Genomic DNA, 25,073 nt, shown 5'->3' with positions numbered 1-25,073 from the left:
CCTTTTCAGCCAAAATCTGCATTAACAAAAGACTGCTTCTAGTAATGTTTAAGATACTCTGGCTCATTTTGACTGAATTGGGTTAGAGGGAGTTACTCACCAGACTGGTGTTGGTGGAAGTAGAGGCAGTGATGGGGAGTGTAGGATGAGCTGAGAGCAGAAAGTTCTTTCACTAGCACAGAAAGCTCCAGAGTCAACTGAATGTGAATGGTCTCAGAGTGTCCATGCCACTGGTACTTTGGCCTGGGCTGCTTTTGTTCTGTTGACAGCGTTCACCTCTGCCTAGGAGGTAGGTCAGATGCTGTTAGTACTTTTGGGTAATTTCTGTGACGTGCTTTTTTTCTGACCTAAATTTTTCCTTCAGTTTGAGCTGAGTGTGTCTCACAACACTACAGAGGACTTTGATCTGCAGGACACCTTGCTTTACCTCTCAAACCCTGTATTATGACTTGACTAATTCACTTCAAAAATGTCCTGCAGAAGTTAATCTGGTGTTAAAAGGACTGAGGATGTGCATTGTGGGACAGCTGCTTAGCCTTTTGATCTTAACTGCAAGAAATTACAAAATTTCTCCAGAACCATCAAGATCACAGGGTTTGTTAAAAACAAGAAGATAGAAACACTTTTTTTCAGGCAGACTTATTTGTCATTGCCAAGACTGCAAGAGCACCATGAGAGATGACTCCAGGAAGGAAAAGTAAAAAAACTGTGATGTATTGTAGTAGTACTTTTCTGACATCTTTCATCAGCATATGTCAAAAAGCTTTTGATAATGTGGGACTTGGAGCTGTCCTGTGGCAAAGGAGAGAAGTTCCTGGTTTGTGTCCATGAACCAGAGGTCACCAAGCTGGATGTGTGATTCAAGATCAAGCCTGCCTAGAGAAAAGAAAAGATAACGTGCAGATACCTGACACCCTGAATTCCAAATTCCCCTGATTAATTGTTATTTGATTTCTTTATCAGCTTCCTTTAGCTCAACACTCGTGGTATGTTTAATTGCATGTGCTAACTCGGTGAGTTTAAAGATACTGGTTAATCAGTGCAGTGTGTGAAGGACATGAACTTGCCTGTACAGTGTAAGTCAAGCCTTTGAGGGAGTAGGTTTGCTGATAAAACTGTCCTATGCAGATGCCACGTAGTGGGTGGGGGAAGGGTATACCTTGTACATAGGTTAATGTTAATGTTCCATTGCAGCTCACTCTTTTTTTCCACCCTGTTTTTTTACTGAGTGAGGCAGTTTGTACTCTTGTCCTTGTTGAAGTGTAAGTTGGCATTTTTGTTGAATTTTACAGACATTGCCAAAAATTGCATTTTGGTCTGTCAGTGCTATAACAAGACTAGTTACTGATATGCTTCTCATGCAAATGCTAATTACAAGGCCAGTTCTTGCTTTCTGCATCATGCACAGTTGACAGGACCTCTCCATGTGTAGCCATGTGTGTGATTTAAACATAGTAGCCAAGTGTAAGTATAATATGTCTGGCTTCAGTCCCTTGGAATGCTGGTGATTTTTTTCATGACAAAGAATTGAGAAATAAGGGGATTTTCTTAGATGAATTTATAAGGAAGAAGTTAGGGAAAAAACTAACCTTTTTTTTTCTTCCTGCAAAAAGTGTACAACTAGAGTGGCACTGTGTCTCTTTTTTTAATCTGCATTTTTTTATGCTTGCATTGTATTTTTTTATTTCCTCGAAATGTTTAGGAAGCTCTTTGAAAAGTTACCATCAGCCAGACTGACTGAATAAAAACATGTCTGGGTAAGAAAGATAGACAAGATCATCTAAAAATTTGTGAGAACTGTTGCAGAACTTTCACTTTTTTTTCTCCCCCCAAGTCTGTATATTAATAGCCTAAGTAAATAGGGACAAGACATTTGCCTTTGTTAATAGGGAAGGTCTGATTATACCTGCAGGACAGAAGATACAAATAGATTTAAATTAAAAACTTGCCCAGGGCACACATGTTTCAAATGTAGCTTTGACACACTACTTGCATAGCAAGTGTGTAGACAAATGGCTCATCAGAAGGGATAGTTTTTTATCTCCATGCCTCAGTCCCTTGGTTAGCTGCTTTTGGCTGAAATGAAGTTGGAGAAGGAAGTCCTTCTGTTTCTCTGTTGAATTATTAATTCAAAGCTGAGTCTATTCTGGAGATACTAGAAGGTATACACAGATTTTGTTTGTTCCTTCTCTATTATATATGCTGTTGTGCTTTCTGATTTTACAGTATTAACACAAGTGTGATATTAACACTAACTTTTAGATGTGGAAACAAAGTTCTGTAAGACTTTATAGTGGATTTATAAAAACCATGATTAGTCGTTACTGCATGTGTCTGCCATTCTGCCTAAAGACAAAGGATACCATTGTATAGGAATACCATTTTGAAATCTGTAAATACGTATTGGGTTGTGGAAGTGGGGAATTGCGTGATACTGGAACATGCTCCAGCCTTTGAGTGTTACAGGCACTGTGCCTGGCTGAAATGGCTGGCTGCATGGCATCTTGCATATTTTAAAAACCTAATTTTTTCCTGGATTTTTGGAAAATCAGAGCGTTTGTATGGTTGTATGACAGAACACCCCATTTATAATCATTTGATGCTCTTTGAAAGCAAATGTTGAAGAAAATTCATCTCTGATGCATGTTATTAAATGGTGATGGTGCATTAGCTTCAGAATTTCTTCATTAGCCTTGCATCCCTGCAGTTTTTGAAGCTCCTGGAGTGTTCTGAGTGTGGCAGGCTTGTGCTGCCATTGTCATTTAAGAAATAACTGCTCAGCTGGTGTCATTTTGAAATGATTCTTTGCGTTATAGGTGTATTAACCTGTGATCACTCAGATGATGATGTAAAGTTGCCCCTTTTTTTTTTTTTTAAAACTGTTCTAAAATTGATCTTTTTCAGAGCGCTTTTATTAGGCCTGGCTTGCAATCACAATCTGAAGGAGGTGTCTTTAGACCTCAGTAGCTGTGAGGTAAGGAATATTTACCAGGATGTGTTCAAAATATGCAACGACGTGGCTTTAGTGTTCCTGTCAAATCCACTGGGCAAGATACTCTTGCTCTGTAGTCAAAAGTTGTGGGAAAGGTAGAACTCGGAGGAGCAGTTATGGTAAAAGTTAGGATGTGCGTTACAGCATCCTAAATAATGAGCACAGAGGTTCAAAGCACCTGATTGGCAAAGCCCTCCTTGCAGTGCAGCTGTGCTACACACTGAGCCAGCCTGTTGGATGCTTGGCAGCTTCTGCTCTCCAGTGCTGCGAGTAGCAGCAGGATTTTCGAAGGTGCCCAGATTTGAATGGCTCAAAGGAAGCTGCAGGCCCTGAAGGCATGTCTGTGGTTCGATTGTCTTCCATCAGAACCCATGACATGCTTCCTCTTCTGCAGATTTGCTTTTTAACCTTAGGAAAAATTCCACTTTCCTAATCAATTAATCAATTCAGGCCAATACGGAACTTTGGTAAGAGTTATTAACATAAGAAGCACTGTGAAAGTGACCTCAAGAATAACATTAATGGCAACTTATTTGCCTTATCTTGCCTCCTCTTGCTTCTCTGTGCTTTGCTGTGCACTCTGTTTCTCAGGACTGCCCATACTCTTGCAGGGTGATTCCTGTGTGGTTATAGCATACGGGAAAAGATCAAACACAACCCTGGGGAGCCACTTGAGGCAAAGGAGAGAACTGTGTGGTGGATTCTTGCCAAAACCAACATGGACCATTTTAGGCTCAGGCCTTCTCTGACTTCCCTGTTTTTTAAGCTGCAAAGAAAGCTTCTCATTTGTTAGATATTTCCAAGGCCATCTGAGTATTAAGTGTTCTAAAAGTGCCTACAAATACAGTGGTTTCCCTTCAGGCAGAAAAGAAAACCTGCAATATTGATAACCATGTTGAAGTGCAGTAATCCTTGCCTTAGGTTCCTGGTCACTTGCTTCTGAAATGTGCACAGATTTCCTTATGAAGAAAAAACCAAATCATTGTGAATGCATTTCATAGTTTGTTTTGGTATTTTAGACTTTTTGGAAAATATTATTACTTTAAAGAGCACTACATGTGAATTCAAAATAGAAAAGCTTTCAAGTCAAGTACACACGCCTCTGACTTTTGAGTAGAGGGATCAGATGGATGATAATTTATCTTTCAGAGGAAGGAAGGAAAAGGGGGGAGTAATTAACGTAATAAAAATGAAGTCCTATGATCATAGCCTTAAATGAATAAATCAATAAAACACAAATATAAGTAATGAGAGTATAAATTAGCATGTAAATCAACAGGTGCTGACAGGACAGAAAACATTATCCTTTCATGAAATAACACCCAAGATGGGATGTGACAGAGCCCTTCAAGGGGTGATTAGGTTTTTTGGACACCAAAGCACATGTGGTCATGGCTTACTCTTGTGACGGAAAGGAAAGAATCCTGCCCAACTCAGCGTTGCATTCCTGTAGCCTGTCCCTCCAAACTGACAGCACTTCCTTAGATCCTTCCCTTAACATTTTTTTTCATATCACTGAGCTTTATCCATTCTCATGTGCTTTGGAAAGAAGTTATGCTTCCACCTGCAGGGAAGATGATGTGCCAGCAGCTGGGAGAGCACCTCAGGATCCTGCTCCACCTCTCCCTGACCCTCTGGGATCTGGGCAGGGTAATCTGTACCCAGAAAGAGAGTGGTGGGAAGCTTGGAGCCAGTGACCACTACTCCCAGTTCCTGCAAGCACACACTGTTAGGGGGCTAGAAAGCTGATGCTTCAGCTTTGCCCTCTTCTTTCCTACATCAGGCAAGCTGTACTCAAGTATGGAAGGATAAATCTATGTTCCTTCCCTTTCCCACCATTTTTCATTTGCTCCCATAATTTTCTGGTATATTGCCTCCAAGCTTAATCATCTTCTATTGCTTGTTTGGTTGGTTTTTTAATTATTTTTACTATGAAAATTACATTTTTATTTCTACCTGCTCAGCACTGATGTATTTCACTCTTTTCCCTTCTGCTTTCCTTAGCTTGGTCACTGTGTAAGTACCCTCCATGCTTTACCTTAATTGTTAAATCAGTAAGCAGCTTTGTTTGCCCTTCCCATATTGGTACCTCATAGCTTTCAACACACTTGGCATTTTAAATTGTAGCAGGGTTATTCCTCATTTTCTGAAAAAGGGCTTTTCTTTGTAGTCGCAGAAGTATGTCATATAGGAGGTGTTGCAGAGGGTCTTTTTGTCAGTATCACAGTCCACATTGATAAGCAGCACTTCAATTAAACTCTGCTTTTATATACATATATGTGTATATATATATATATATATGCATAATATTTTAACACAGTTGCAGCAAATTGTGATCCTAAAAGTGAAGTTTTTGTCATCACTCTCAGATTAAATAGATATCGCCATTTGTGCTCATGAAGTGTTTATATATTTAAAATTTTGAATGTAGAGTTGTCTGGTACAAGATTGAAAGCTACTCCTGAAAAGTTGTCTACTTCAGGCCTCAAAGTATATATAGCATAAGCACTTGGATTCTATTGTGAGTATAATTTTGGTGGATAGAACTTTACCCTACCAACAGCCAATCCAATTCCACATATGATCTGCCACTTCCATAGATCCTGTCATAGTAGATGTGACACTCTGTGTAAAATGGTTGTCTTGTGCTGGGCCACACTGAGAGAGCAGCATAAAGCAAAACTGAAGGATTTTGGCTTTCACACAGCAAACGCTATAAATGCTCTTACAAAAACAAAGTTGAGTTAAATTTGCAGCACTTCTGGCCCGAGTACAGCCTGTAATATGACTACTTATTGAGAGGATGAGGTGAAGGATAGTCAGGCACTAATTTATGGAAAGGGAGGAAAGATGCCTTATGTTCTGTACTTCTTACAGTCCAGATGTGATTTATGACTTAGATGTTATCTTTGACCACCATTCTTCAAATACTCAGGTCAAGTTATTCAGTTGTTTGTTAATCATCACATTCCTCAAACTTTCAAAAAAGTGCCAAATCAAGTATTTTTTGACAAATGCTTCTAGAAGGCATTTCTGGTTCTTTAATTATAGCATTGATAAAGGTTGATGGTCCACAGAAATATCAGCAGGTTGATTTGGGATATTTACCCAAGTAAGTCAACGAAGTAAAATACTACACAGTTTTTATGCACAGGAGGTGAGAAAGCTTTGAAAGGGTTTGAAAAAGCTTGCCATTCTTTTTGAAGCAAATAACGGGCAAATGGAAAATGGAAAATTAAAATTTCCATAGAATTTTTTCCCTCTTTAGCTAAAGTCTTGTCCTGGGGCATGTTTATAAAGTGAAATGCACCTTATATAAATGTGCATAGCTGCAAGAAATAAGAAAATGCTTTGCTCCTTTGGAAAAAAGAAAAAGTTGCATTCATTCAGTAGCATTAGCAAATAAGTGTGTAAGTTTTTGTAACTTTAATTCTTAATGTTGATGTTTTCCCCTAGACCATTTCATTGTTTTTTCATTAAATCCTAACACTTCTTTTATAGTTATGTAATATTTCAGATTAATAATATCATAATTGATACTTTGCAGCCGGGCATTTTTGTTATTGTTGCAATTTTTTTCTTTTACTGCTGTTTCTTAAATTAAGAATAACTATACTACTGCTTTCTCTTGTTTATGGTGTTTTATGGCCGTTTTACAATTGGATTATTTGAATTTTTCTTTTCAGAGACAGGGAGGCATAATTTAATTGATTTTTTTTTTTTATCCCCCCCACTTATCTTTGAAATGGGCACCTTAGCATTGTGCTGAGAGCTGGAAGAAGATGCTCACTGTAAGGCCTGGCTGCAGTGGAGTTCAAGGGTGACAGTGTTGCAAGCTGATAGACTGGTCTAAGTTGTTTTTTTTTTTTTAATCACCAGACACTAGAAATGTCCTGGGCTGTTCATGTAGAGAATGCACACCCAAATCCTGCAGGCACTGCCCAGCACAAGTGCTAAAGGACTTGCTGTGTTTAACCCTTTAAGTATTTTCCTGATTTAACGGCTGAGGGGTACTTTCAAGAGAAAGGAAAGAGAGTCCCTTTTCTCATTTATGTGCAAATACCAAGGGTAAGGATGAGAACAGTAGGAATGTGTGCATAGGCTGTCATTTTGATGTCTATAACTTCTTCTGTTGCTGTTGTTTTTGCTGCTGCTAGTGCCTTCTGTATTCACAAAGCTCCTACCACTGTCTTCTGTGTGATCTTGAAACCATAACTAGTTTGCAAAAATGGATGATATTTTGTCTCTAGTTAAGATCTGGAGGTGCACAAGTCTTGGAAGGATGCATAGCAGAAATACACAATATCACCAGCCTAGATATTTCAGACAATGGTAAGTACACAGATCAGGAATGGAGGGTCGTGCAAGTCAAGAAATGCTTTTTTTTCAGCTCAAGGATGGTTGCTCTTGCTTTATGATTATTGGCCATGTTGGTTATGGAAATGTCTCAGACCAAGACCTCTTACTAAGAAACATTGAAAGACTTAACTGTACCCTCCCTCAAAAGTTTGTTGTTTCAAATCAGTGTAACACAGCAGGATAAAATAATGGCACCAAGCTCATATTAGATCCAGAGGAAATGGGGTATAAGTACGAGTGGATGAGAAGCTGAATGAGAATTGGAAGTGTAGTCAAAGAACAAAGTGAAAGGTCTGGTACAGAATGAAGCTGAGGGGGAAAATTTGGAGCAAAGAGCGAACAGCTTCAGGTCAGAAAAGGCCTGCTTGAGTCTTTGGAAAAGTCTTTGACTATTTCTGCTTTGGAGTCTCTGTGCTTCCTAGCACAGATATTCCTGGGAATATGAGCTGGGTTCTCATCTTGCAGATTCAAAGTGTAGGTGTATGAACTGGAAGAATTCACCTGCTGTGTTTGCCCCTCTATCAGCCAAGTGCAGGAGTATTTCAGAAACAGATTCCCAGTACAGTGGAATGCCTGAGAAAGGTGGGATGGATTGATAAGTGGAAAGCTTTGAGAGCTATTGACCCAGCCCAGTTATGCAAAAAGATTTATTTTTATAAATAAGGATAGATATTTGAAATCTAAATTATCCTGTAAATCTAAATTCTAAATCATTGTAATCTAGCTAGTGGACTCCTCAAATACATCACTAGCTTGGGAATACTAAAGCAAGGTTTGGTTTGCATTTTTTTACTCAGGAGTAGAATAAAATTTGGCTTGTTTTTCAGGTAATTTTATTCATCGTCTGTTATGTTAGCCTTTTTTACAGGCTTTTGAAGGCTTTGAAATGTTGTTGGTACACAGCTCTACTAAGACTAAATACTGATTAGCATTGTTTCAGAATTCTCAGAGGAACTTCAAACTCTGCCTGACAGTGCGATGAACTACACTTGGGTGATTGGACTGTGGATAAGGGACTGATTTCTGTGTTTCTGAGAGGTGCCTTTTATAGCTGATTAGCACGGAGATTTAAAGGGTTTACTTTAGAGAAAGTATTCATTCTCATAGAAAAGCAGAGGCACTAATGAGAAAAAGATTGAAAGGTAGAAGAATGGAAACTTTTCTACATATTTTGGAAATTAGTACACTGATATAATTATTTGAATGAATATAGTGTTAATAATTGGACCTAGTCTCGGTCTTTTGTGAAAATGTGTTTTAATTCCTAATCTAATCTGATTCTTTACAGGCCTAGAATCTGACCTCTCAACCCTTGTAGTCTGGCTTAGTAAAAACCGATCGATAAGACACTTGGCATTAGGCAAAAACTTTAACAACATGAAGTCCAAGTAAGGATTTTCTTTCTTTTAAATAACAAGAGAATGGATTAGGAGAAGGTGCTGATTTCATCATCTTCCTGACTTTTCTTCCCTCAGAAATCTCACTCCAGTACTTGATAATTTAGTTCAGATGATTCAAGACGAGGATTCAGTGAGTATCTTTCTGCCTACTATCATCATGTGTATTTGTACCTTCGCAGTCTATTTCTGATCATTTTTTCACTGTGTTAATTAACTGCATAAGATTTGATCCCAATCCTGCACAGACACATCCAACATTTTGGGTTTGGTTTTTTTTTCAAATTGTAATTTGGATTAACTTGTAGCATATAGGTGAACATTTTCTGAGGATGGTCTTAGGATCTGTGGTTGTTGAAAAATATTCATTATAAATGGTTGGATGTGTATAACCTAGTTACTTTAGGTCTAAATTATACAGCCCTGTAGGCATAAATTTTCAGAACTTTTGTGTCCTGATAAGAGATTACAATGTTAGTGTTCTCAATAACAATGTTTTTTTTGTAATTTCTAGAATGCACTATTTCCTGATAGCTGTTCTTAGGCATTAACTTTTCTTGACAAAATGCAAGGTCACTGCAGTGATCTCTCAGAACTCCTTCTTTCTTCAAAAGATACAAATAAACCATTCACTGTGCTGTTTTTTACTTCTCTTAGTATGTTAGTCATGGGGGCAATTTCATAAAACCTTTTCAGGGTGCTTCGCTGGGATGCTCACCCACTTTCTTGAATTCTACACTCTTTTGTGAGTCTGAAAGACTTTTGTCTTTGGATTTGTGTTCTTGCCTGTTCTTGGCATCCTAGTTTTGGTTAGAAGGGGATCTTAAGATGCTCTGTTACTCTCATGCTTTTCCATCTTTATTTATCTACTCTTAGTCCTTTCTTACTCCTTAATTTCCTGTGCAAGTACCAAGCAAGCTTTCCTCATTCTCCAGAGACAGCCGACTGTAGACTCAAGTTGTCTGATCACCTGCTATTTCCTGTTGTCTTTAGTGTCTCACCTCCAAGTTCATGCTCTCCATGTTAACTGCTTGGCTATTTTCTCCTCCCATCTGTGTCTGTGTCCTGGCAGTTTTAACCAGGATTTCCAATGCCTCTTTCCTTGCAAGGTCATTAGACTCATATTCCATGTTCGCCTTTTCTTAGTTCTTAATTGTATTTGAAGTGACTTATTAAACTAGTCCTCTATGCTCTGTCTGTCCTCTAAAACGGGATTAGTGGTACTGGTGTTTCTTGATCCTGTGCCTTCCTCCACATTTTATGCTTTAAAACATGGGATGTCGGTGTGATGTGGTGAAGTTCTGCATACAGATACCAAAGCTGATTCTAATTGAGGTAACACCTGTAATGAAAGCACCTTAATAAAAGTCCTTGTTTGCACAAGTTCCATATAGGGCTGTGCCAAGCAATGTATTGGTCAATTCTGTATTACTTTTTGTACCAAACTAGCCTTTTTGTTTTGTGTGACTGCCTCCTTCTACTCTATCTCTAAAGGGAATGCTGCAGGACTGCCTCCCCCTTCTCTCCTTTTCCTTTTGATACTGTACTGAGGGGTATCATTGAATCGCACAGCACCCGCTTCTTCTCTGTGGACATTTGTCTCTGTCCTGCCCTGTTTCTCATGCTCATCCTTTCACAGCTGTCCTAAAGAACTGAATCACAAGCAAATGTAATTTATTATGTTTTCTATTTCATTTATTCCTTTGTTCTATTTCAGGTGAATATTTCTTCCCATCAGACCACATCCTAAAACACCTCTTCAATGCACTCTGTGTCCTTTCAGTACCCAAATGATCTTCTCAAACATGCTGTTGTATTTTTTCCCCTATTTTATGACTATCCTTATCATACTAGCTGTTCTTAAGGACAAAATTTTCAACTTTCACCTTATTATCCCTATTTAAAGTGTTACAACCTTCTGTTTATCTTTCCTGGCTTCTGTTTTTGAAGACTCCGGGTCATAGGAAAAAATAGCTGCTAAATTTTGTGTGTATCATTCTTGCAGCTTTCCCTCCTTTGCATCATTGGCTTCCACTTCTTGCATTCCTTTTCTTTTCAGCCTGTGGGTGACATCAGTTGTTGTTCCACTTTCTGCCTTTTACACTATTCAGCTGTCAGATGTACACCTGTAATTCTTAGCCACCATGTTTTCCTGACCTAACCTACACAACATATTCTCATCCTGTTTTCAAACAGTGTTACAATGAAATAATTCACCAAAAATTTGTTTTATTTAGGTACTTAAAGTAACTGTCTGTCCTTCTTGTCACACATTAACATTTGGGATATAGCATGTGATCCTTTTGGGGTTACCCTGCCTCCTCTTTCTCCATGTTCTTTTCTCTTGTTAATCCTCTTCAGTGAAGGAATCTTGTTTCTTTCTATCTCATCAAATGCTAAAACCAGCGTGAGCCATCTCCTAGCAGCTAAAGAGTTGAGGATAGACATTATAGCACTGTGGGAAGAATGTCTTGCAGAAAGCTGCCTGGGGTTGTTCATACTGTACCTTGAGGCTTAGAAAATTATTTTAAGTTTCTAGCTATTTCAGTTTGGTTTTGAATCTTAAATGGGGTGGTCCTCCTTCTACCAATAGTATGCATTTGCTGCTACAGGACACTAAAAGTTAAGATGCAGTTGGAGAGACCAGGGTGTGACGTTGCCCAGAGCACGCTGCGCAGTTTAGGGACCACGCATTGTCTGCATGGGAAGCTGAAGCAAGAGGCTTTAATCTAAAACATCCATTTCTAAATGCTTCTTCATGTATTTATGCACACTTTAAATAGCTCTGTTGCTGTGTTAATGTGAGTCATGAGTAAAATGACTTAAACAATCAGTGGCTTGGTTCTGTGACTGTTAAAATTGAGTGATGCGCAAAAGTAATTCTGCACAATTTAAAAGCAGTAGTAGTAATCTACATAGCAGAATTTCCCAGGTGTTTTATATAAACTAGAATGTAATATTTAGATGCATTTTTTGGGTTGTTTTCATGTCTTTTCTATTCAAGTAGGTGCTATACTGTGCAGACTTTTATAATGTATTCTTACTGTGCCATTACTTTTCTTGTTGCAAAAAATGATGTTATGCTGCTGGTACACATTATCATTACTCAGAGTGGTAATCACTCCTGCACAGGTGCAGTGAATTTCTAGAATGATGAATATCTTTTGTTGTTAGTTCAGTGTTTGGTGCAGAATTGGCTTTTTGAGGATTTTTACAGCATTTTTGTTCTTAGGAAAAACAAATTTAGCTTGATTTAATTCTTGCTTTTTTTCCAGCAGAAGTATGACAGAATCAATGAATAAAATAATATAATTTCTAATTCTGTATTTGTACTTTGAGAATTCCTCTTCCTTAAAAAGGATGTGTTAAGGCATCTTCTGTGTATTGGCAAAGTACCTGTTTTCTGTAGCAGGGACACTGAAAGTGCTCCTTTGACTTCTGTTTTCTCAATACCTAGCTAAAGCTATTAAGTTGAAAGAATTAAGTGTTGGTAGAATATTGCCCATCCCCCAATATGGAGGATTTGGGTTTGGTGTTTCTTTTTCTTTGTTTGTTGTTATTTGATTGGGGGTTTTGATGTAATGATCAGATAATTTAATGAATATTTAGATGGTGCATAGCTGTCAATCATTACAGAACACAGTATAGAAGTATTTTCAGTCATATACTGTTTTGTTAGGGTGTTGGAATGCAAGAAGTTTCCTGGGAGGATATTTGAGATTTAGAAAAATTATGTGGGAGGGATCACCTGCAGCTCAGTTACTCCAATGCCCATTTCTTAAGTGACACATGAGAAACAAGCAATGTCACATTCACAACTTTATTGCTGATTTCTCTGAGTGCTGAGTGGTGCTGCTTTACCATGAATCTGTCAGCAAAAGGGCTTCTATGACTTCTGTCAAGAGCTCTGAAGTGCCATTCTAAATGTGATGTTAACATTCTTTATGTTAATATTTCTTTTAAATTCTTAATAATTCTTTACACTGTTCTCTTCACATTGTGCAACAAAATGGGAAAACATAGATTAAGGGCATTAACATAGTAATTTAATAACTTCCATTTAAAATAAAGCCAGCATGTGGCTTGTGTTATTGTTAGACTTTTTAATTATAAGCCTGCTGTGCTTGCAAATTTTTATGCTTTTCCTCATTTGTAAGTGCATTTCTTATTGTTGCAAGCTTTTTGGTTGTCACTGTAATCCAGTGGTGTCCAGAGGGTAGGATCCCATTGTATGGCAGGTATGATGCAAGCACCAAGGACCCTCAAAGGTGTGCACGGTTTGGTTGGCTTATTTTCATTAATCTAAACTTCAGAATCTAACATGAGTGCTGTGGCTCATTATTATGAGATATTGATTTTCCTATGCTGGCAATTTGGAGATTTTAGGCTCCAAAAGTTCATCCTCCAATGTGTGCCTGAGTGGGTGTATAATGATGATACACTCCTCTGCATGGACTCGCACTTGAGCAAGGGAAGTGTTTTGTGGAGTCCTCATTCATTATCAAAGACAAATGACAATTTTAGGAGCTGTAATATTTCTGCAAGGGATGGGGATAGATGGACTAGTTCTCGAGCTTCTGCTGTTGAGTGTTGGGGACATTGAGAATGGAGGAAATATGGGCATTTTTAGAAAAGGTTTTTTAAGGCTTGGAGTGTGACTTGCTGGAGCCAAATAAGGTAGTTTCAGCTTAATATGCTGCATAAAAGAATAAGGTTACTGAAAAATATTGTAGTTATAAATGTCAAATCACCATTGTGAATAATATCTATTGACTTACTCATTGTAATAGATACTCAATACTGCTTTGAATTTCAGACCTGCTACAGTTTTCTCTTTCCTCCAAAAGTCCATGCCCTTTGTTGAAGGAACAGATACACAAAATCACTCCTAAAGTTGAAGTAACAATAATAAAACACTTTAAGGAAACTGTTTATGTTTTAACAAAGCCTTGGACTGTAATTTGCCCTTAGGCAAATCTCTCAGTTTGAGGGAGAGAAAGGGAGTGGTAGATACTTTTATTTCTCACTGAAAATGGGGATGCTGGGTAAGCAAAACCCACTGGACACTTGAAGTTGTCTTGTGAAGCTTGTTGTTGTTATCTGGCCTCTTCTGAGGTTCCCACTGTATTCTGTACTTAGTAAGACTCAGGAAGTTGGAGGCACTGCCACTTAAAAATAATTTTTTCACAGGGTGTTGCAACTTAATCTGCGTGTGTGTGTATGTGTTTGACACCTGTGCTGTTAGTTGTTACTCCTAATTTACCATGTGTTGTAGGATCTGCAGCAAACACAGAAAGAACTCTCTGATGTTTACCGCCGTCCCCAAGAGTCTGGGAAACTTGTAACTTCTTTTAGTTGATGTTTGAGGAATGAGTGCATTATCAGTTTCTGTTATCAGTGCCTTTTCTATGATCCACAGCCTCTACAGTCATTGTCCCTCGCAGATTCCAAGCTGAAGACCGAGGTCACCATCATTATTAATGCCTTGGGCAGCAATACTTCTCTCACAAAAGTGGATATTAGTGGAAATGCCATGGGAGATATGGGAGCAAAGATGCTGGCAAAAGCCCTACAGATAAACACCAAACTCAGGTAAGGGAAACGTACTTGCAGTAAACAGTAGAATGGCTTAACAATACTGAAGTTGTTGACTTATTCTCAAGCTGTTTCTCTTCAGAACCTTTCTAGGTACAGCCACTTCAGAGTGTCTTTATTTGGAAGGATTCTCATCCTTTTTTTCTTAGAAGAAAATAACAACAGAAAAACAAGAGAAGCAAGTTGTCCCTTCAAAAACATTTCCTTAACTGAAACTGGGGAAAATTTTCTAAACTTGAACAGAAAGGCCCCTTGTTGGAACCAAAAGACTTTTACATTTTCTAAAAAGACAGAAAAAAATTACACTGTTACAGAGCTCTGATTAAATCCAATGTCATTCTCGAAGCTGGGCCAGCTTTAAAGCTGTATGATGTTGCTCAGGGACTTGTCCAGGCAGGTTTTGAAGACCTGAAAGTACCAAGATTCCACAGTATCTTCGGAGACTCAATTCTAGTGCTTAGCTACTCTCTTCTGTTCTGCTCTCTCTTTCTTACTGGAGGCCATCCCAGCAGAGAAAATTCTGATACTTGGGTAGGAAACTGAAGTAAATTATTCTTTGTCTTCTGGAGTGTCAGTTTGTTGAACTAAGAGCATGTGGAATTCAGAATGAATAGCAGCATGGACCATCCATCCTTCCTTTCTTCCCCTCCTACTGTGTTGATGGACCTTGGCGTATCTTCTCTGCAACTTCATCTGCCCAACAACTTCACTGCTTTTTAGCATGTCTGGCACTGATGGCTTGAGAGTATCACATTTTTTCTATCCAGCATGTGTTTCACAAACAGTAAAACCTTCAATCAGCATAAATCTGGATGGGGACCTCTAAATATGTCACCCTCATCAAGAAAGATAATCCTCCCTCCTCCTCGTCAGACTGTGCAGGTGAACCTTCCTCAGTGTACTGTCAGTGTAAAGAAACCACTTCTTGCTTGGTGTCCAAGTATTTGTTCCCTGAAGGATTAGACATTCCCCCAAACAGTCCTGGCTATTTTGTTCAGAAGCAGGGATTGTTTGGCCTTTGTGTTGCTATGCCCAAACTGAATATTAAAAATGTCAAGAAAACGCTGGAGGGATGTCTTAGGTTTAGTGAATGTATTAACCTGAAATGACCACAATATCTGAAGAAATAAAGCCTCGATACATTTCAGGACGGCAGACTGAAGTGTTTCACAGTATGCTGAATGTCACAGTTGACATAATGTCACCACAGTCTGTGGTGTGATTGCAAACTGAATAATGCAATGGTAACTGGCTCTGCCAAAAATGTTATAAAATGACACCCAGGTAGAAATATAAACACACTTTCCAATGGCAAAAATATTCAAGACTTGACCCTAAGCATACCTGATGTTTGCAGAATGAGTGTAGAATCTCTCTTCCTCTCTTTCTTACTTCATCTTTCCATCTAAAAAACGAAGGGATAATTTTGCAACAACAGAAGGATGTCAATACTTGTGAAAGCATGCCATGTATCTTTTTTTTTCTCTTTTAAACACCAGAAATCTTTGTTTGGTTTTGTGCCTTTTTTTTTTTTTTTTTTTAAGAGCAGCTACAACTGGTGCTTTAGCAGAAGCAAGATTTATCTGCTTGCCTGTCTCTTCTGACTACTAATGAGATCTTTGAACATGTGTTTGCAAATTGCCAGGCAGTCTGCTTGAGTGGTCTGAATTGGGGAAGGAGGGGGAAGGCTTGATCACTCTTACCATTATTGTGTATTCAAAAGAGCTACAATTTATGCACCTAACCTAATGGCTTTTACTGGCGGCTACTTTCATTGCATGTGGAATCATAGGAGCAGTGTGATGAGCCTAGAGCAGGGTTGGATGTGTAATACTCTGCAAATTTTGACCTCTGATCAGCATGAATGTTTTAAATAGACTACGTGGAACAGAGATTGATCAGTACTAAAATTTTCTGGTTTTTCAGTATGGGCTTGCAAAGCAAACATTTGAACTTTGGTTTTGATGCTATACCTCAAAAAAAGCAGGAATTTGTGTCCAAATCTTTCTATTAATTGTGTTTTAGAAAAGTAAGGTATTTATGTTGATGATGGAAAATACAGTAAAGTCCCCTTTAAAGTAAGGGAAACTGGATTTTGTATCTTTGTCCATAATTGCTGTCATTTCAAGGATTTAGCGTATAACTGAAGGCAAGTTTTTAAAGTGCTGCCTTCTGCAATTTTGAATATTCAGCAGTGTGTTATTTCAATATGCAAAGTTTCAATATAGATTTATTTGGTGGTTCTTGTTTAACTTACATTTTTCTTTCCTCTTCCCACCATCTCTCAGAACTGTCATATGGGACAAGAATAACATCACTGCGCAGGGCTTCCAGGACATAGCTGTGGCACTGGAAAAGTAAGTCTCACGTAAATGAATGTCTGATGAAGAGGCCAAAGATCCTGAAGGAGCAGCTGCAGTTCTCACTGTAGTCTATATGATCTTGAAGATGCTGAGTAGTCTCAATTTTAAACATCAGGATGTTTAATCTAAAGGAAAATTCATGACTTCACATCCTTCAAAAGGATGGGAAAAGGCTCTGTGGCTCTTTCATCCATACTCTGCTATCAGCATTAAGGTCCTTGAGTTCTGCTCTTAGTGTTAAAATTCTGAATTTGGTAATATTTTCCCTTCTCTTCATTCTCTTGTGTTGATAGCATGGAGAATTCTACTGAATTCTGCATTCACTAGTTCTATTCTAGTGAATGAAGCTGTACATAATAACAGAAAATTACTGAAGTGGGCCTTTATGGTCTGACTTTTTTTCTTTCCCCAGGCAAGTTGAAACTAATAGTGATGATCTCAGGAACTGCAGTTTTTCTTTGTAGTTGCTGTGGTCTGGGTCATTTTGCTTCCATGAGTTTACTCACAGATGCAGCCATTACCAGTGATAGATGTTAAATTGCTTTCATCTCTCTCCATCTCCATCACATTTCTTTATATGTTATTATTACTGTTCTTAAGAGAGAAGAATTAGAGATTTAAATTAAGCAGGAGTTGAAGTTGTTTCACATCATTAAAACCCTCGGATAGGAGCGAAGTCTCTCTTTAGAAGGTGAATGTAACCTACAGTTGCTAGTTTCTAGAGGAGATATCTTGTAAGGGAGCATCTTAGCCCTTGAAGGGGTCATGAGGCTAGAGCTTATAAAGTTACTTGTGTTATGGAACTCTTGTAGTTTATATACTTGGTTTTGAAATGAATTCAGTTGCACTGATGCAGGAAATCAGGTAAATGATGTATAATTAAGCAAATCATCTTGCAGTGATGCCATTGATAGTAGTGAATAATAATTTGCAAAGCTTATTTGTCAATTTGCAGGCATTTCTCTATTAGAGAGCAATAGCATGGGGAATTCTGGTAGAAAAAGAAATACACTTGTTTTCTGGTTAGCATCAGCTTTATTTCTCTGTTCCAAAGTGTTCGGATGAGTAAATAGAGAAGAGGGGGGAAATCCTGAGGCAAAGGCAAATAATCTAAACAAAAAACACCCTGAAATGCTACAGATAATTATGTGACACTGTGCTTTTTCGGGATGACCTCTCATTTATTCAGCTTGGAAGCTGAGGTCATTTTACGTTGCCTTAAACATTTTTAAATTGTCAAAAACATTGATAACATCACAAACTAAGCCACAAGCAACAAAGGTTTAAACATGAAGAGAGGGACTGTCAGTACTGGCTGAAAACAATTAGGCTGTAAACAATCCATCTTGAAGACATTTTGAGAACATTCTTCACCATATGTTTCCTAAAAATACCTGAAAGCATCAATATTCTGTAGGAAAGAACCATTGCTCCAAATGGAATGAAATATACTGAAGATGCTTGAGGATATGTGTTCTATGTGTTATTTCAATCTTAAGAAAAGTAGCCATCTACCAAATCACAAAGCAAAGAAGAAAGATAGACTTTAGTAGTATGGGCAGGAGGCTGAGGGGATTAGTGAGGGATTGTAACAGACTTTAAAACAGGCTGAGGTAATCAGAAGATTTTTTTCTTTCCCCTTCTCCCAGCTTTTCTTCATCTGTTTACAATTGTGTGAAAATGTTATTCCTGCAAGGGAGTTCCAGGAGCACGGCTCTTGGCAGATTTTGCCCCAGGGGTGCCCCAGACAGGTGATATGAGGTGCTGAAAAGATTTTCTGCAGAGTCCCTTACAGGTGTCAGTATAGGAGAACATTTGAGAACAGTGGGCATCCTATTCAGCTGGCCATTAAGCAGGGTCTTGTATCTCTGTAATTTTAATATGAAGATAAGTATGTGATTTGCAGCCTAGAGCCCCCTCTGTCACAGGACTGCACAGCATTGTCTCATGTTCGTTTCTGAAAGATATTTTTTTCTATATGGACTGAAGAAATAGCTGAAGTCCTAATATCTGATGAGAAATGCTGGGGTTTGTTAGAGGGCTGTGAATTCTTCCCTTAGCAGTGACGTGAAATTCACACACCCTGACCTGGAAAACAGATGATCTTATTCCTGTTTTTAAAAAAACTAGTCAGTAAAATCTCCACTACAGCAGAGAGCATAGGTAGTGTGTGGATCAGAAGTTACTACACGGGAAATAATGTGATGGAAGGCAGAACTGTGGTCACACATGCTGCATGTAGGAGGAGAGGTTTTTGGGACATCCTTTGGGACATCCTTTCCGGTCTTTGAGCACTTCTGTGAAATTTAACATCCTTTAAATATAGGTAGTTTGTTGAGAATATTGAGGTGTTAGAAAATTACTGGATTATTGAGTTTGTAGCAAAATGTACTCCTTTACAAGAGACAAGTGGAGTGTTAATAAAAAGAAAAATGGGGGAGTATTTTAGACTTCAAGGAAACAGAGAAAACAAAGTGTAAAGATAAAGTTGAGAAGCGAGTTTTAAATTCTTGATCTTTTCCCCCTAAGGGCTGGTTAATTCTTAGATGAAAATAATACTGTTTGTCTGAAAGCAAACCAAGTACAGATGATCTCCTTCCTTCCTTAGGGTAGTGGTCTAAAATTTTGCCTCTGTGATTACGTGTCCATGAAATCTCCTTACTTTCCATTTGCCCTCCTCCCGCTCTGTGTGTCCACGTGTGTGGGGGAGGGCACACTAAGCCTTTGACTAAATTGAATTTAGTATATAACTGCTAGCATGAGAGCTGTTAATTACAGATTTCAATGAATGGTGTGTATTAAATGTCAAACAGCTGCAGAGATCCTTAGAAATCTACCTTCTTTTTTTTTTTTAACTCAATAAACAGCCCACCTGTCAGGCAGTTGGCAAGCTCTGTAATTACCTGTCTTTGAGCTCAGTATCTCTGACATTTAAAAATTCTCCCCATGGTGGTGGACAGCCATTTATGCACTGGTTAGTATTACATGAGGACACGTAACAGGGTCTGTATATGTTTGCAATGTTCTTTTGAAGGATGAGACGACTAAAATGAAGAGTTAATTTTCTGACTGTGATGCAGTAGACAGTTGAACACTGTGGAAGGACAAGGACCTTGACTGCCTGCCACTGGCAGCTATGCATCACCATGTTTGCATTGAGGAAGGAATATAAAAGTCTTCCATTATCATTTGAAGTAAAATGTTGGGTAGTGTCGATGAGGAATCAGTGTGTTTGCAGTTCAGGAGGCCGCTGCCCTTCAGAGAATGGTGTTGCATGTGACCAAGCAACTGGTGGGGGAAGAAGTGAAAGAATCTTGGAGTTTCACACTCTTTAAGGTGTCTGCTGTTGGAGTTAATGCATTTAGTGAGGAGTGGTCTGCTGTCATCAATGGTGGTGACTCAATTGAAATTGCCAACTTTGAAGTGCTCAAAAATAGAGGGTTCCAAATGTATTTATGTAGCTCTGGATGGAATAGGAACAGATGGTTAGTGGGATGTTTGCAGAGGGAGAAGAAAGAGATGTTTGCAGGAAATAAAGGATTAATTGAAAATAGAAAGAATACTTTCCTTTCCAGGTTTTAAGAACTTCCTGCTCTTTTTTTTTCCCCCATTTATTCAAGTCTGAAGTTGTGTGGACATACCACTGTAGAGAGGTAGCATTTTAAGTATAACTGTGTCATGATAGTTTATGTTCTCAGAGTTCAAATGTAATTTTGACTCAAGACCAAACTCCTGTCTTTAATCTCTTATTACAGCAGATGGACAAAGCTGCAGAAATATTTTTTCAAGCAAATAAGTAAAACAGGGAACAATTGTTTGCATAAAGCGATGTGGAGATGCTATGCTTGTTTTGTCAGCTTTTTATTAAAAATTCAGCAAGTGTCTTCAAATTGTTGTAAACACAAGAAGTTATTAAATAGTAAATTTCTAAAACTCAGTCTCTTAGTTGCTATCTGTCTATTACTGAATATTTCCGTTTAGTCTTAGATCTGATACAGTTGCCAGCAGGCACTGATGTTCCCTGTTCTGTTTAGATACAGGAAAAAAATCTAACCTTGTGCACAGAGGTACAGAGGGTAGCTAAGCCTTTAATCAGCAGCCACTGGGCACTGATCATGTAACTGCTTTTCAAAATCTGCCCCTCTGTCTAGTGCCAAAGAAGAATTAACATCAAAAAAGAGCATGCATGCTTCCAACTATTCCACTTAAAAATGTGAAAAATACATTTACTACCTTCCACAGACAAGCTAGATGCACTTTATTTCTCCCTTCTAGGTTATTCTTCATAAAGAGATACAGTGATTATAAAGAGATACAGTAATTAGATTAACTTTCACTGTCAATGTTTTTTTCTTTAGGAATTATACATTGAGATTCATGCCTATACCAATGAATGATGCTTCCCAAGCACTCAAAACAAACCCTGAGAAAACAGAAGAGGCGCTGCAAAAGGTATTGCATATGCCACCAGTTAACAGAAATAAAATCAGCAAAAATAAGTACTTTTAAGTGACTGAGACTTCAAGCTTGGCTGAATAAGTATTCTCTGCTGGATTCAAGGATTGTTTGGTTTGCATAGACATACACGTGGTGATCAAGTGCTGCAAGAGCTTTTTGTTCCAAACAATGCTGGGAGTGAAGGCTGATGGAATGCAATGGTGTAGTGTCAAAGTGTCATAACTAAAAAAGTGCAAGCTAGACCTGGTACTGCTGTGTGCCTGACTATGAAAGGGAGAGTTAGAAAATGCATGTCTGTTACATACGTGCTTGTGGGTATTACCAAATGTTTAGAATTAGTGGTGCGCGTTTTTTATATCGGCATAAAAAGTGCAGTCAGCTCTGTACAAAACAAAGGATGCTCTTTAATTTGAGGGAGGATGAAAACATTTACTGCCTGTGTTTTATATTGTACATATAAAATTCGCACACTGTGTTGTCCTAAGTAAGCAACTGCACCAGCATGTTCTTTTGGATGAAAAGGTGTTGACAGTATCTGTAGCTGTTCTACTTGCATGAGTTATAAAACTCCCAGCTGAGTTTTAATATGGTAAATCTTGCGAGCTCCAAACGAGCCTCCTGCTCAATCAGGAAGCATACATTTCACATCTCTTTAATGAGTAGTTTTCCTTCAGCCAAAGTAAGGCCGTAAAAACCTTATAAATAGTTCTTACAGATAACTGTGATTAAAAAGCAAATGTCTATGATCCTTATTTTCAGTAATTTGAGTATCACAGGGGGAAGTGCTGGTAGTTAGTACTTTTTTCTTTGATGCAATGATCTAAATTCTGCTTGTCAAAATCTAATTCATGGGGGATGGACATATTTCTTACATCTCATTTAATATAGTTGGCTAGGTTCATATCTAGGCTCATAGGTGCATTTCTGAAAAAAATACTGTGAAGCTTCTGGCCATGGGGATTTAAATTGTGTGTGTTAATTAGGTGCTATGTACAAAGAGTGTTTCCTTTTATTCATATCAAAGTTGCTAAAACTGTTAGACCCTGAGTTTGTTTTAACATGTGTGGTTCAGGCTTTCTTTGCACAACACAAGGGAGTTCCCTCCCAGAAAAGGTACCGGTGTCAGGAGTGGTGCTGTGAACACAGCTGATACCCAGCAGGTTGGGATGGAAGCCTGCCTGCATGGACTGAGCTGTCGTGCTTGGTGCTGGGACAGCTGCCCTGGCTGACTGATGGACACAGCAGCCACTGTCCCGACCTCCACTGTCTCTGCAGCACACTTTGCTTGGGGTGGGCAAACTGGATAAACCCAGGGTTTTACTCTGGGGTATGGTCAGATATTGGAGTTCTTGCTGGTGCCGTGTTAGACGTGACCATCCCCACTGATCTCTGCCTCACAACGTGTTGGCCACTCCACCCATCCTTTTCTCCCCTGTCTCTTTCAGACCAGATCCATCTTTGATGAACCATAAGCAGTTTGCTAATAGGTTTTTTTGGCTTCACTAAGTTTGATAGAGCAGGTTTAGGGGGTTACTCTTTGTGCCATGAAGCTGGAGGATGGTGGGTGCTTACTGCTGGTGACAATTGTGGTGGGCTGTAAGTAGGAATCAGTTGTCTTTGAAGAGCACTTCTGTACTCCTTAGCCTTAACTAAGGTGTGAACTAAGACTGCATTATCACTTAGACACTTATAGATAGATTATCTTCTCTTCAGACATACTGCTATTCAAATCTGTGTCTTTGCAGCAGGCCAAGACATCTAAAAGAAATTAATGAGCCATCATGATCTCTACAACACCTAACAGTTAAGATTCCCTTCAAATATTTCTCAAACCATGATCTAATAGTTTGTCGGCATAATTTGCTAAATTATTCTAAATAGAAGATTCTTTCAGAAAACACTGGCAAAAGCACAATATTTAACCATGTTTCACTAGTTTGTGAGTGAATTAGTATTTGCCAATGTGGTTATTAAGCACTGAGACACACAAAATAAAGTTTGCAGATGATAACCAAATAATTAGGCAGTTTTTCTTGTCAGTCCCCAATTCTGAGACGGCAGCAAAATTGAAAGCAAATTACAACGTGAAGAGTCAAATCAGTTTCCCAATCTGGCTTTTTTTTCTGTTTTTTTTTAGATAGAAAACTACTTGCTTCGTAACCATGAGACCAGGAAATACCTACAGGAGCAAGCATATCGGCTGCAGCAAGGCATTGTCACTAGCACCACTCAACAGGTGAGAATTTGTTACTTACTGGACTCCTCAGTGCCTACAGTCTGCCTGGGGAGGAAGTTCTGTCTCATTCTGAGTACTTTAAAGGTGTGCCTCGTGGGTTATAGTGTTTCCCAAGAAATAATTATTATCAATGACAATATATTTGGAAGGAAAGCATTTGCGAGATGGAGGTCTTCTATACAGCAGTACTGTGTGGAGAAAGACTCAGGCTATTACCAAGTAAACTACTGTTGAAACCAGGAACAGTTTGGTTTGCTTGTGCTTTCCCTGTGTTATTAAAATTTAATGGGACAGTGTTTCATTACTGGAACCTGAAATTGTAGTCTAACCTCTCTCTTGAGGGAGAAAATGGTATATGGAGGTATACTGGCACTAAGAACTGCAAGAGCAGTTGTTTCATTCTAGTAATTTGTCTGTTCCAATGCCACTTCAACCCCCCCCCCCCAAGTTAATAATCTCTGTATGAAATAAGTTTAGTCTTTTTTATAGCTTGTTGGTTTTAGTTGTGCTTTTCTCCATCACCACATACACATCAAGTTTCAGGAAATGTAATTTATTGTTATTTTGAAATAAAATTACTGATTTCTATATTAAATTGTGTACAATAAGGATAACTTTTAAAAACAGTTTTAAAAGAGAGCTGGAGAAGACTCTCTAGTATTATAGAATTGCATTATTATTCCCAGAGTGTGGTTTTTTTTCTGTCCAGATGTCCCAATGAAAATTTCTACTGTCTAATAATTAGCTTTCTGTACTTGTTAAAAAAAACACCCACCCAAAACCCTTTGAAGAGAAGGAGTCATGTGGATCCAGAAAGGGGCATGCTGTGAAATTATTTCAGTTCTCATTGCTAATGATATCAGATGCGGGAACTGCAGCCTTTATATGATGATGTGTGCACTCAGATGTTGCTTCAAAATGTCAGATAGCTGGTTCTAATGTATGCTAAGTGGGCTGATAAAGACTTTTAACTCTATGTCTCCCTGCCTTATATATCTTAATCAAAGCTGACTGTGTGACAGGCATTCTTAGTGGTTTGTCTCGTAAGATACAGATATACCACCTGCCCTGCATTTGCAGCGTGTTGAATGAATTGTCTTGCGGGTACAGATTAAGTTCAATTTATCCCACTGTGAAATGTCTGATGGAAACTTCTGCTTTGATAGTTTTAATTCCCTTGCAACTAGGAATATTTACATTTTGAAAGAATACTGCAGAAGCCTGCACAGTTGCATTTTGCTCAGACTGGAGAAATCGCTGTTAGTGTTTGTTGAATGGATAGTGAGAGAGCTTTCTTTTACTGTCTGAACTTCTTAACAATTCAGAGACCTTTAGACCTTAGTCTTAGGTATATCAACAACATTTTCAGCATTAAATTTAATCCAAAAACCAGAGTAACGTTTAATAATCAACAAGTTATCCTATTTTGCAGTTACCCTGGAGGTAACTGTGGGGGAAATATTCCACAGCATTTATTTTTCCTGATGGTAAAGTTTTATTTATTTTTGCAATGTTTGGGGGTGTCTTTACGAGATGTAGTTCTTTCCTTCAATAGTAGTGACATACTTCCAAGGTCTTATCATGCTTTTCCAGGTTGTTGTATTGTCACTGCAAATCTCATGCTGCTGTTGATTTTCTACCTGGACTGGATTAAGGTTGTGTTTTTTCTGATG

The 25,073-nt window shown here is 38.4% G+C and overlaps 1 protein-coding gene across 6 annotated transcripts in view; it reads left to right on the top strand.

The window, feature by feature from the left end:
* Positions 1–25,073, top strand: part of CARMIL1 (capping protein regulator and myosin 1 linker 1) — a 193,704-nt gene that overhangs the window by 117,184 nt on the left and 51,447 nt on the right. For 3 of the 6 annotated variants that reach the window (XM_039572531.1, XM_039572546.1, XM_039572557.1), the window contains exons 17-25: positions 2,905–2,974; positions 4,997–5,008; positions 7,243–7,324; positions 8,640–8,739; positions 8,827–8,881; positions 14,168–14,340; positions 16,632–16,700; positions 21,065–21,158; positions 23,302–23,400. In XM_039572531.1, coding sequence (XP_039428465.1) covers positions 2,905–2,974; positions 4,997–5,008; positions 7,243–7,324; positions 8,640–8,739; positions 8,827–8,881; positions 14,168–14,340; positions 16,632–16,700; positions 21,065–21,158; positions 23,302–23,400 — 754 coding nt within the window. The remainder of the gene's footprint in view (positions 1–2,904; positions 2,975–4,996; positions 5,009–7,242; positions 7,325–8,639; positions 8,740–8,826; positions 8,882–14,167; positions 14,341–16,631; positions 16,701–21,064; positions 21,159–23,301; positions 23,401–25,073) is intronic. The other 3 variants (XM_039572563.1, XM_039572556.1, XM_039572538.1) reach the window with 1 other exon arrangement.

The sequence above is a fragment of the Corvus cornix genome, chromosome 2 (genome assembly GCF_000738735.6).
Source record: "Corvus cornix cornix isolate S_Up_H32 chromosome 2, ASM73873v5, whole genome shotgun sequence".
NCBI classification, from domain to species: domain Eukaryota; kingdom Metazoa; phylum Chordata; class Aves; order Passeriformes; family Corvidae; genus Corvus; species Corvus cornix.
Note: the sequence above shows the minus strand (reverse complement) of the source record. Positions and strands in the feature narration are given on the sequence as shown.